Source organism: Mixophyes fleayi, chromosome 12, assembly GCF_038048845.1.
Source record: "Mixophyes fleayi isolate aMixFle1 chromosome 12, aMixFle1.hap1, whole genome shotgun sequence".
In the NCBI taxonomy this organism is placed as follows: Eukaryota; Metazoa; Chordata; class Amphibia; order Anura; family Limnodynastidae; genus Mixophyes; species Mixophyes fleayi.
Genome location: NC_134413.1, coordinates 29,740,673 through 29,753,787, shown reverse-complemented (window position 1 = coordinate 29,753,787; position 13,115 = coordinate 29,740,673). Strand labels below are relative to the sequence as shown.

Here is a 13,115-nt window from a genome sequence, read left to right as displayed (position 1 = left end):
AGTTTTGGTAAGTCTCATTAATGCTTTTTAGGGAATGCGTTTGTTGCAAACAAAATAAATGGATAAAAACAAGGGCGCAAGTGGGGAGTAAGTGTATGTGATGTATGGCTGCTGTAAACCAGGAATATATGCTACTGGCGCCAACCTGCAAGCATCTGCAACTTCCACCTGCAAATTGAGGCACAACAGCAGCGCTGCATCAGCCCCAGGTTAGCTTCGTAAATAAACTCCATAGAATTGTGATAGCGCAATTGGCACTTGCAGAACGAAACTTGCACTGGTGTGTTTAAGTTGAATTATAGTTCACTTGCTCTTTGCAAGTAAAATAAAAAACACAATGGGGCTTATTTCCTAGTCTACTCTGGTGAAATATGTATTGTTTTGGGGGCTGACCGGACTTTTTGGTTGAATAGTTGTGTAATAGAAATTGCACAAATGTGCTACAATTATAGCAAACAACCACCTTATTGTTTTTATTTGTTATCTAAGAACCTGGGGTTCCTCACCCTATTTTAAGATGTAACCCTGTGCGTTATCAAGTATCACTCAAAGGGGGAGATTCAATTCTAAAAAAAATAATGCAGGGTGCACATTATTACGGTTAGTACGTAATTTCAATGAGGATTACCACTATTACGGTAATCGTGCGCGGAAAAAACGTTAATACGGTAATTTACTCGCTGGATTAAAAGGTAATAGTTTTTCCTTGGCGCGGAAAACTAACAATTGAATATGCCCCAGGGAATTTAATCTCCCCCAAAAGGATCTCGACAGCTACTCTGTGCCTTCTCTGATGTAGAGAACCACTAGGGAGCATTTTACAGTATTTACAAAATAAGCATTAAAAATAATTCTTATACACCGACAGTAAAAGTTACTTTTTGCCCTTTTTATTGTCAGATTTCAGAAGTATGAGAAACATTTGTTTGAAAGCGTGATACCATGTACCTAGTTTGTGCGTGCAAAGTTCTACACCCACACTGCTGCCATAGCAACATACAACAAACACCCTTTAACAAAGAGCACAAGGAGTTAAAACAACCATCAGAAGACAATAAGGAACACAGCTTCCTTAGCTTGTCGCACTGAGAAAAGCATAGTCAGAGACAGTAAATTTTCCAAATGTGATGTGAAATGTTTTTAAACTTTTAAAAGAACAAATATATATACAAAGATCAACCACAACATCAAAACCACTGACAAGTGAAGTGAATAACAACGATAACTTTATTACAATGACACCTGTCAATGGTGGGATATATTAGGCAGCAAGTGAACAATCAGCTCTTGAAATTGATGTGTTGGAAGCAGGAAAAACGGGCAAGCTTGAGCAACTTTGACAAGGGCCAAATTGTGATGGCTAGTCGACTGGGTCAGAGCATCTACAAAACGGCAGGTCTTGTGGGGTGTTCTCAGTACGCAATAGTTAATACCTACCAAAAGTGATCCAAGGAAGGACAGAAGGTGAACCGGTGACCAAGGCTTATTGATGCAAGTGGGGAGGAAGGTTAGCCCATCTGGTCCAATCCTACAAAAGAGCTACTGTAGCACAAATTGCTGAAAAAGCTAATGCTGACTATGATAGAAAGGTGTCAGAACACACAATACAGCACAGCTTGCTGCGTAGCTGCAGGTCGGTCAGAGTGCCCATGCTGACCCCCTCCATGGCCGATAGCGCCTACAATGGCAACATGAACGCCAGAACTGGACCATGCAGCAATTGAAGGAGGTAGCCTGGTTTGATGAATCACGTTTTCTTTTACATAATGTGGAAGGCAAAGTGTGTATGTGTCGTTTACCTGGGTAAGAGAAGGCACCATGATGCCCTATGGGAAGAGGGCCAGCAGCGGAGGCAATGTTCCACTGGGAAACCTTGGGTACTGACATTCATGTGAATGTTACTTTGACTCATACCTCCTACCTAAACATTGTTGCAGACCAAGTATACACCCCTTCATGGTTATTCTCTGATAACAGTAGTCTCTTTCAGCAGGAAAATGCCCCCTGCCACATTGCAAAAATTGTTCAGGAATGGTTTGATGAACATGACAGAGTTCAAGGTGTAGGCTTGGCCTCCAAATTCCCCAGATCTCAATCCCATCGAACATCTGTGGGATGTGCTGGAAAAACAAATCTGAGCCATGGTGGCTCCACCTCACAGCTTACAGGACTTAAAAGGATCTGCTGCTAACGTCTTGGTGCCAGATACCACAGGACAGCTTCAGAGGGCTTGTGGAGCCCATGCCGCGACGGGTCAGAGTTGTTGAGGTGGCACCCGGTCCCAATACCGGATTTTAAAATGTTGGGAGGTATGCGAACACATTTATGATGTGGCCTCTGTGTTCTTGTGCTGTTACTGGCTATCAACATGGACATTCGCAGCTGATGAGCTCCCCACTATTACATGAATGCACGCTGTGTGCCTTAGATGTGAAAATGGTTTGTGAGACAGAGTCATATCTAAAAATGACGCTGCACTAGGCACGATTATGAATAAATACATCATAAGTGATAAACTTTTAAATTAATATTACAGGGAAATATAGACTATTTATGCACATAAACTATAATTAAAGTAATCAATTCAGGCAAGTAGTTTTAACATACTGTGTCTGGTTTGAAGATGCCCGAGTTAAAGACCACTCCCTCTCCCTGACATGCTGATAACAGACATCATTACTCCTTAGAGACTGTTTACATGGCAACTGAAGACCATCAATACACCATAATAATTCAAGTAAGGCAGCTGTCTGAACTTAAAACTAAACTGCCAACACCGTTGTATCTATTCACTGCTAAAGACATACACCAAGGAAATATCTCTAGCATAAATAGATATAACTACCATCAGAGATTGTATTTGATGTGCCTCAAAACACCAGCATTTATTGGTAACAGAGAGAGTAGAGACAGATAGATAAGACCGTTCCTCAAAAGATACATGGTGCTGCTCAGTCATGCATCCTGTGTCCTGCATAATACTGCACAGATCCACGATGAGAAGAAGCTTTTCACATTCCTCAAATTGTGAAACTAAGCCAAAATTACATAAACTAAGGGCTCATTCTCCCCTGCATAGAAAACCCCCAACAGATTTACCCTCACAGCACTGGGTTCAGGAGTTCGACAACCAAGGTTTTATCTGTGTGGAGTTTGTATGTTCTCCCCGTGTTTGCGTGGGTTTCCTCCGGGTGCTCCAGTTTCCTCCCACACTCCAAAAACATACTGGTAGGTTAATTGGCTGCTATCACATTGCCCCTAGTCGGTGTGTGTGTGTGTCTGTGTGTGTGTGTGTGTTAAGGAATTTAGACTGTAAACTCCAATGGGGCAGGGACTGATGTGACAAATATTCTCTGTACAGCGCTGCGGAATTAATGGCACTATATAAATAAGTGATGATGAATACAGTAACATGTAGCTAACATAATAAATAGCACAATACAGCATTCCATATACAGTGTGCAATGCAAACAGGAATATACAGAGAAGACGTACCGACTGGAGACAAAGGATAGAGATGATCATGGATACTGTATGTGTGCGCTCTGTATTGTTGTATCCTTGCTGTACGGCGCTTTGTAATCAGTGGCTCCTTATGTTTTTCTTTTTACAATAATAAACACTATGGTTATAATACTGAATAAAGATATTTATATATAAATATTATATAAAATACACTATCTGGTTTAGCTGGATAAACTTTACAACATTGGATACATATAAAAGTTACTTTATTCAGCTCTAACCATCTCTGTTAACAGAAGCACAGGAATTCCCATCCCCCTCATTCCCATCCCTCCTTTCCCTTGTCACTCTTTTTTCGTTTCTCCGTCATATGTTTTGTTTTTTACAAAATTAACGATAAACTTGAAATGTTCATCTTACAATATTCTGTGACTGTTTTATCTGAGACTTATCGACTTCAATAAAAAAAAAAAGTTTACATTTAACAAAAGAAAAACAATAAAACGGCCCGGAACCATTGTGACTTGTCCTGAGATTCAAACAATCACCCTCTGAGTTCACCAGTCATGTCAGATCTTGTGAAACTTGAGCCCGCTATAAAACGTCTCATACCAAATATCTTTGCCTATTCTGGAAGTTCTTAGTGTAGGATAGTTATAGACCTCATTGTGGAACTTCCTTATTCCAAAAGGTTCAATACTATTCTTATAGTTGTAGACAGGTTCTGAAAAATGGCACACTTTATTCCTAAAGTGTACATGTACTGCTACGGAAACTGTTTTCATTTCAAGGAAATTGTAAGACTAAACGGACTTTCTTATGAGATCACAGACACTGAAATACAATTCTCTTAAAGATTTTGGAAATTTCTATACAATTCTTTAAAAATGAGACAATCTATGACAAAGGCAACCAAACATTAGAACAGTATATCCACTGTATCTCTCTTGCGTTCTTTCTACTTCCTCTGGCAGAATTTGCATACAACAATGCTCAACATTCATCTCTGATCAGACTCACTTACAAGTTAATTATGGTTTCTCCTATATCATTCCAAATATTTTGAAAGAAGCCTTTTCGCCTGCAACTCTTGACTATGTCACCTCTCATATATCCAAAGAACAACATCTCTGATACCCCATTACCCAAACATAGGAAAGGTGTAAAAAAAAATAAAAAAAAATCAGACCAAAAACAAGGCAATAACCAAATTTAAATTGAGAGACAAACTTTGGCTTTCTACCTCTTATCTGGGGCTGCAATGTCCATCAAAAAAGCTAAGACCTTCAGTTCATCGTTGTAAAAGAAGTTAATTGTGTTATGGAATTTAGTCTGCAAGTTCCAATGGGGCAGGGACTGATGTGAATGACAAATATTCTCTATACAGTGCTGCGGAATTGGTGGCGCTATATAAATGGATGATGATGATGATTACGACATTCTCCTATTTTCTAAATTTAGTCTGTCATGCTGAACTTGTGAAACTTATGGCTCAGGACCATTTTGCTGTATGAAAGCCAAAGCCAAGTATCATAGATAATTAATTTAAGGTGGAAGTAATCCATCATCATCATCATCATCATCATCTATTTATATAGTGCCACTGATTCCACAGCGCTGCACAGAGAACTCACTCACATCAGTCCCTGCCCCACTGGAGCTTACAGTCTAAATTCCCTAACACACATACACACAAACAGACAGACAGAGACAGACTAGGGTCAATTTTGATAGCAGCCAATTAACATACTAGTATGTTTTTGGAGTGTGGGAGGAAACCGGAGCACCCGGAGGAAACCCACACAAACACGGGAAGAACATACAAACTCCACACAGATAAGTCCATGGTCGGGAATTGAACTCATGACCCCAGTGCTGTGAGGCAGAAGTGCTAACCACTTAGCCACCGTGCTGCCCACAGATGCAGAAAAACCCATTATTATTATCGTAGATTTGTAAGGTGACAGTGCTCTGCAGCACCATACAGTAGGGAAAACAGTAAATATATAAAACAGGAACATACAAGGTAGACAAAATAAATGCAAACATGAAAACAAAGGGTATGAAGGACCCTGCTTATTAGAGAGCTTACATTCTAAATTGAAGATGGCACAGCTGAAACAAGAGGAGCAAATGTGGTTCAGAGTGGAGATTGGGACAGTGACGAAAGTGCATTAGTGTGAATAGTGTTATCAGGGATAAGGTCACCTCTAAAAAAAAAAAAAGAGAAAAGATTTCAAAGAGCGTCTAAAGATTTGAAGGCTGTGGGAAAGTCTGAATGAGCGTGGTAGGGAATTGCATAAGTGGGGAGCAGCACGGGAGAAGTCTTGTAGGCAGGAGTGAGAGATGGTTACCATAGACAAGGCACAGGTCAGAGGTAGATCTAAGAGAATGGGAGGGAGAGTATTTTGATATGAGATTTGAGATGTATGCAGGGGTAGTGTTGTTGAGGGCTTTGTAGGTAAGAGTGAGTAATTTGCATTTAGGATGAATTGAAGTGTGGCTATATGGCTGTCAGGAATGCCAAATAGTAGGAGGTTGATTAAAAAATGGAAAAGAGTTTTGGCAGCATGTTGAGTAAGAATCTGGCAATGTTTTTAAGGTGGAGTCGACAGGACTGAGAGAGAGTCTAGATGTAAGCAATAAAGCAGAGGGCAGAGTCAAGTGTGACACCAAAACAAGGGGCTTGGGAGACTGAGGAAATTGTGGTGTTATTGACAGTGAGGGAGATTTGAGGGAGTGGTGAATCTGGCAGGAGGGAAAATAATAAGCTCTGTTTTGGACATGTTGAGCTTTAGGTAGTGTTGGGACATCCATGTGGATATAGCAGAAAGACAGTTGGTAACACAAGACAGTACAGAAGGAGAGTGGTAAGGGGAAGAGATATAGATTTGGGTGTCATCAGCATAGAGGTGGTATTGGAGGCCGAATGAGCGAATTAGTGCCCCAAGAGAAGAGGTGTATAATGGAAAAGTAAAGGCCCAAGAACAGAGCCCAATAGATAGTGGTAGGGAAGGATGTGCCAGAGGTAGAATCACTAAAGAAGCGGTTTGATAGGTAGGAAGTGAACCAGGAAAGAACTGTGTCATGAAGGCCAATGGAGTAAAGAGTGTGTAGGAGAAGAGGGTGATCAACAGTGTCAAAAGCTAAAGAGAGGTTCAGGAAAATGAGTATGGAGAAATGACCCTTAAACTTTCCAGCAAATAGATCATTGATCACTTTTGTGAAAGCAGTTTCGAGAATGGAATGAGAGGAGACAAAGTGAGACAGGCATGTGTACAGTAATGGCCAAAAGATTTGAGAATGACACAAGTATTGGTTTTCACAAAGTTTGCTGCTTCAGTGTTTTTAGACCTTTTTGTCAGATGTTGCTATTGTATACTGAAGTAAAGTTACAAGCATTTCATAAGTGTCAAAGGCTTTCATTGACAATCACATTAAGTTTATGCAAAAAGTCAATATTTGCAGTGTCGACTCTTCTTTTTGAAGACCTCTGCAATTCACCCTGGCATGCTGTCAATCAACTTCTGGGCCACATACTGACTGATGGCCACCCATTCTTGCCTAATCAATGCTTGGGGCTAGATTTACTAAACTGCGGGTTTGAAAATGTGGAAATGTTGCCTATAGCAACCAATTAGATTCTAGCTGTCATTTATTTAGTTCATTCTGCAAAATGACAGCTACAATCTGATTGGTTGCTATAGGCATCATCTTCACTTTTCAAACCTGCAGGTTAGTAAATATACCCCTTGGAGTTTGTTTGTCCACCTGCCTCTTGAGGATTGACCACAAGTTCTCAATGGGATTAAGGTCTGGGGAGTTACCTGGCCATGGACCCAAAATTTTGATGTTTTTCCAGATGCCTCAAACAATCTGAAAGAGGAATCATCAGAGAAAATTACTTAATCCCAGGCTTCAGCAGTCCAAACCTGTACCTTTTGCAGAATATCAGTCTTTCCCTGATGTTTTTCCTGGAGAGAAGTGGCTTCTTTGCTGGCCTTCTTGATACCAGGCCATCCTCCAAAAGTTTTCGCCTCACTATGCGTGCAGATGCACTCACACCTGCCTGCTGCCATTCCTGAGCAAGCTCTGAAATGTGGTGTCCCGCTCCCGCTGCTGACTTAACTTTAGAAGACCATCCTGGAGCTTGCTGGACATTATTGGGCACCCTGAAGCCTTCTTCACAACTATTTATCCTCACTCCTTGAAGTTCCTGATGATCCGATAAATGGTTGATTTAGGTGCAATCTTACTAGCAGCAATATCCTTGACTGTGAAGCCCTCTGTGTGCAAAGCAATGATGACTGCACATGTTTCCTTGAAGATAACTATGGTTAACAGAGGTAGAACAATGATTTCAAGCACCACCCTCCTTTTAAAGCTTCCAGTGTTAGTCTAACTCAATCAGCATGACAGAGTGATCTCCAGCCTTGTCCTAGTCAACACTCTCACCTGTGTTAACGAGAGAATCACTGACCTAATGTCATCTGGATCTTTTGTGGCAGTGCTGAAATACAGTGGAAATTTTGTTTTTGGGATAAAATTCATTGTCATGGCAAAGGGGGACTTTGAAATTAATTGCAATTCATCTAATCACTCTTCATGACATTCTGGAGTATATGCAAATTGCCATCATAAAAACTGAGGCAGCAGACTATGTGAAAAATAATATTTGTGTCTTTCTCAAAACTTCTGGCCATAACTGTACACTAAACGCTCAAGTAGTTTGGAGGCAAAGGGGAGAAGAGAAATTGGGCGGTAGTTGGAGAGAGAGGCTGGATCGAGAGATGGTTTCTTTAGAATTGGTGAGATGAGCGCATGTTTAAAGGAGGATGCAAATGTGCCAGTGGAGAGAGACAGGTTGAAGGAGTGAGATACATGTGGGCATGCAGGGGAAGGGAGGGAGCGGAGAAGTTGGGAGGGAATAGGGTCGAGTGGATAGGTTGTAGGGTGAGATGATGAGTTGAGTGCAGAGACTTTGTCTTCAGTTACTGGAGAGAATGAAAGAATGGTGGATTGGGGAATGTAGGTAAAGGTGGGTGGAGTGACTGGTATTTGGCATGAGGAAATAACTTGTCGAATGGTGTTGATTTTGACTTTGAAATAGGCGGCAAAATCATAGGCTGTGAGGGAGGAAGGGGGAGGTGCAGGTGGGCAGAGAAGCGAGTTGAAGGTGGCAAAGAGGCGACGTGGGTTAATAGACTGGGTGGATATTAGAGATTTGAAGAATGTTTGTTTGTCAATTGAAAGGACAGTGCTGTAAGATGGACGGATGAATTTATAGTGGGGTAAATCGGGTTAGGAAAGATATGCATGCGCCCAGGCACACATGGATGCCACAGTCCCTAATTAAGCATCCCAGTTTGAGCCACACATTGCTGGAAGATATTCTAGGCCAGTTCCGATTGCTCGAGACAGTCTCCTGTGTTCTAATGCTCGGCCATGATATTATTGTTTGATCTACCTGTGAACCAGCTTATGCCCCTATGCTGCCTGCCCTGACTGGATTGGACGGACTACTTATATGACAATCCTGCACATACCTTACACTTTCAGGTATTCCTGTGATTAAGAGAGGTGCACTGGAACTTATCTCCTCATCCACAAGTATGTGACAAGTATTTCAAGTGAACAAAAATTAGTAAAAGTACATAGATTTGAGTTAATTCCTTCTCACTACAGCATAATGATAAGGAAGTATCAAAGAGCAAATGTATAGTCAAAACTATAAAAGCTCTTCAATTACATTTCTATTATATTTAATTTAAGACATTTAATAAGCACAGTGGTTAGCATCGTGCTTCCAGGTGTTAGGACCTTGGATTTGAGTCTGACTACAGTGCCATCTATATACAGATGTATGTTCTCCCTGTGCTCACGTGGGTTTCCGTCTACAGTCCAATGTTATCTTGTCTTTGTCAGTTTTCTTACAGTTTGATAGTCTCATTGACAATAAAATATCCATTGAAAACAAGATTTAAACACAAGTTATACATACTGTTACCATGACAGATACATTTAAGATATTTATATTATTGCAGAAAACATAAATAAAATTGTCTTCTCAAATATGTGAGTACATTAAAGCCATTTATACAGTATAATGAATTGAAAAAAAGAAACATGCATTCAGATTACTGCAAAAAGCTGTTTACAGTAGGTGCCTCCTTCTTGAATTTCCCAAACAGCTTTAAGCACCCTACAGTCTCATGCCGCTACTAAACTGAGCTGCTCTCACATAGCAAATTAAAACCCAGATGAAGGGAATTGGGAATAAAACAGGAAGTGGATTTTAAGGAAGTATGTCTCATGCTCTGATTTAACTACTGCTGGGACCTTGTGCTACAGGAAGAGAAAGAGACATCTTAAAATTGAACAAAAGAAAATAAATGAATCTGGAATATATATATATATATATATATATATATATATATATATATAATTTGTTCACATTTCACATTCTATTACAATTAGCTTCTCACTATTCAAAAATAGAAATGACACACTGATGGGAAGTCTGGTTCGAATTCTAGTGTCAACTCTGTGCGGGTCTGGAAAATGTACTTAATTCCTGTGACCCTAGCACAAAATATAGACTGTATGTGTGATTAAGAAACAGACACCGCAAATAGTCTTGTGAACTCTGCATACATATAAACGTTACCATTTTACTTCTCTGCACATAGGGCTTGTAGGACCACTTATGAGGTAAGTAACTGGCACACAAAGGTAACTAATATTACCTGAACAGGGTAATGTGATTAATAGTTATCAGATTATCAGTTATCCGCTCTCAACTAAAGTATGAAAAAAGTAGACCTCCACACTATGCACAAGATACTGTATCTGCACTAACAAATCTTAATGAAAAAATGCACAGTTACGCATTACAGTTCATTCAACATCTGTCTTATATGAACAACTGTCAGACCCACAGGAGAAAACAGTCAGATGCCAAATCTCTTGCACCATGTGACCCACTGCCATCCCTATTAAGAAATAGCACAAACACATCTTTTGTTTCCAACTGACAACTTGTAAGCCTTATTTAAACTGTCTCTAATCATACAGACTAAGTGTATTATGAGGGAAAATAGCAAAGTACAAAAGCAGCTGTTCTATGTGTTACATAAATGGGCACAGTGTAAGCAATACACACATTGCTGCAATAAATGATGCACATGTAGTACCCTATTGCATGCAATGTATAAATGCTAAACTTGCATTAATCTGTAGTATGCAGTGTACATATAGGGATCTATTAATTATTTGATTATTCAGCTGCAGTAACAATCAGTATGTATCACTGTGATTCACAATGCAGTACTGTTGCAATTTACCATGCCAGTGCCACTAAATTTTTGTTTTCCGGCAGCATTAGGATTTGTGTACACGCATTGCGCTTTCATCCCAGGGAGGGATCCAGTGTAGTCGGAGAGTCTTCAGCTGGATCCCATTGAAAAAGACAGATTGTTACTTTGTTGTAAAAAACAAAGCTTCATAAATTGCCTAATGCTGCTGTCCCTATAAGTGACTATGGGGACAGCGGTAAATATGCTGGAATTTTGGCTATTCACCATTTCTGAAGTAGACCCTAAAGTATGTGTAGATGACAATGTGTCTAGTTTCTAAAGACAGCCCCAGGTTTGGGGGATTTGTCTCTAGAATTCTCTCTCACAATTCACTAACTGCACAATAAAATCTCTCTTTTCTCCTCATGTTAGATGTAGTGTTCACCATCTATTATTATTCTCTTAGGTTTTACAGTTAATATTTATTGAAAAGTGGCATTTAAAATACCTCCAAAAAGTGCACTATTATTATCATCTTATGACTTCATGGGCATTGTAGTGCTCCAAGGTCCGCTGAGACAGTACAACTGGTGACCTGAGCAGCAGCAAAGTGTCACTGGGACTTATTTTGCAATGTTGGCATCTATAAGCATGAAGCTCAGTTATCATACACATGACAGGTAAGTACAACCTATGGATGTACTTCGGCTGCTGCTATCACTTACCTCTTGCTGAGAGGTCGCACCCGCAGAGCTACCCTGACGTTGGCCATTCCTACAAATAGAGCTCCTCATGTCATGTCCCAGACTCCAGCTCCCGGTAAGTCCCCGCAGTGCATGAGGAGGATGTCCCCGGCTCCCCAGTGCTGCTACAGCCCCGGGCTGGAAGTATGTAAGCGGGGAGTGATCCTCCACACAGCGCAGGGACTGGGGGGCGTGACTCATTACAATAACAGTCCGTAGCATGGGCGATCCGGAGGCAGTCTCCGCTTTCCGAGGCTCCACCTTCGCCCCCTCTATTGTGTGTTTTGGTTTATCCTAGCCCATTAGGAAGCTAGCAAGTTCTCCGAGAAGCAGGGGCGTGCCTAGCTGTCACCATGAGGGAAGATGAATGGTGTGTAACTACTTGTAACTAAGTGCTACCTATTAGCGTCCTCTTCTGTGTTGTGTCAACCGTAACCTCTTTATCTTAGTTATAGTTTACAGAAAGACACACGACACCTTTAGTTACATAGCATTAGGTTTGTGATTTTGTGTAACATATGTGCCACAGTATCCTGAGACAATTCACAGCTTAATATTATTGTCATCTTGTATTTCCTCTTTATGCTTTAGTGGCTGTAATCTGAGCAGGTTTGGTTAAGTGACAGAGGTGCTGTTTTAAGACAAATTAATTCAATCAGCCTACAACATTGCCAGTGGAGAATAAGTGAGATATAGTGGTGGAACTACCAGAACAGTCCAAACTAAAAGTCCAAACAGGGCTTCACTGTGCATTTACCAGCCCCAGTGCATAGCCTTCATGGAGCATGAATGGGCCACTGGGAGAATGCATTTGTAGGTGCCAATGAAACAGTGTCTGTGTATTATGTGGCTAGTTGTATACCAGCGTAACCTATGGCTCTCCAGCTGTTTTGGAACTACATGTATTGTAGTTCAACACTGAAGAATCAGAGGCACTGATAGCAATATTCAGCTGCCCCAGAGATACTGGCCAAAAGCGAGAAGGGTTAACATACCGCTTTGCCAGGCCAGTCTTTAAGCTGGCTTGACATATTTGGTCTTACATATCCACTACAGTTGGAAAAAATGTTTAAAAATAAATACAATTTATTTTAAAAAATACATAAAAATATATAAAAAGCATTATAAATTCAAGGAATAAGGCAAATTACTACATGATTTTAATATGTTATCTGTTACCAGAATATATATTTGGGCAGTACAAATACCATCATAATACTTGTGCATTTTGCATAGGGAAGCCTTCGCTGGCAAAAGCCAGTTAATCTTACAACCACCAGGGTTATTGCTGGCGATACGGCAAAAATAATTAAAATCAGAAGATCGTGCATACCTTCAGCTTCATCTACATCGCTTCTGATCAGCAACCAGTAGGACTTCATGTATTTCGGCAGAAAAGGAGAAGGAATGCAAGTCGCTGAAGAGGGAAGAACTGGAATAAGGGTCAGTAGAAGGTGCAGGGCAAGAGGAAAAGTGGGTGATGCGGGCAAAAGATAGTAGAAGGTGGGGGATAGATATGATTAGGAGTAAAGGTAGACACACAAAGGGGGAGAAAGAAAGGACAGGCATCCACAGTACCTGAGACAAAGACACGCAAACAGAAAGTGGGCAA

The 13,115-nt window shown here is 40.6% G+C and overlaps 1 protein-coding gene across 1 annotated transcript in view; it reads right to left on the bottom strand.

Annotated features, from left to right (window-relative positions):
* STARD9 (StAR related lipid transfer domain containing 9) overlaps window positions 1-11,667 on the bottom strand; it is a 129,827-nt gene extending 118,160 nt beyond the window's left edge. Inside the window, exon 1 of the mRNA XM_075193276.1 lies at window positions 11,486-11,667. Coding sequence (XP_075049377.1) covers window positions 11,486-11,532 — 47 coding nt within the window. The 5' untranslated portion in view covers window positions 11,533-11,667. The remainder of the gene's footprint in view (window positions 1-11,485) is intronic.
* Between the last annotated feature and the right edge of the window lie 1,448 nt (window positions 11,668-13,115).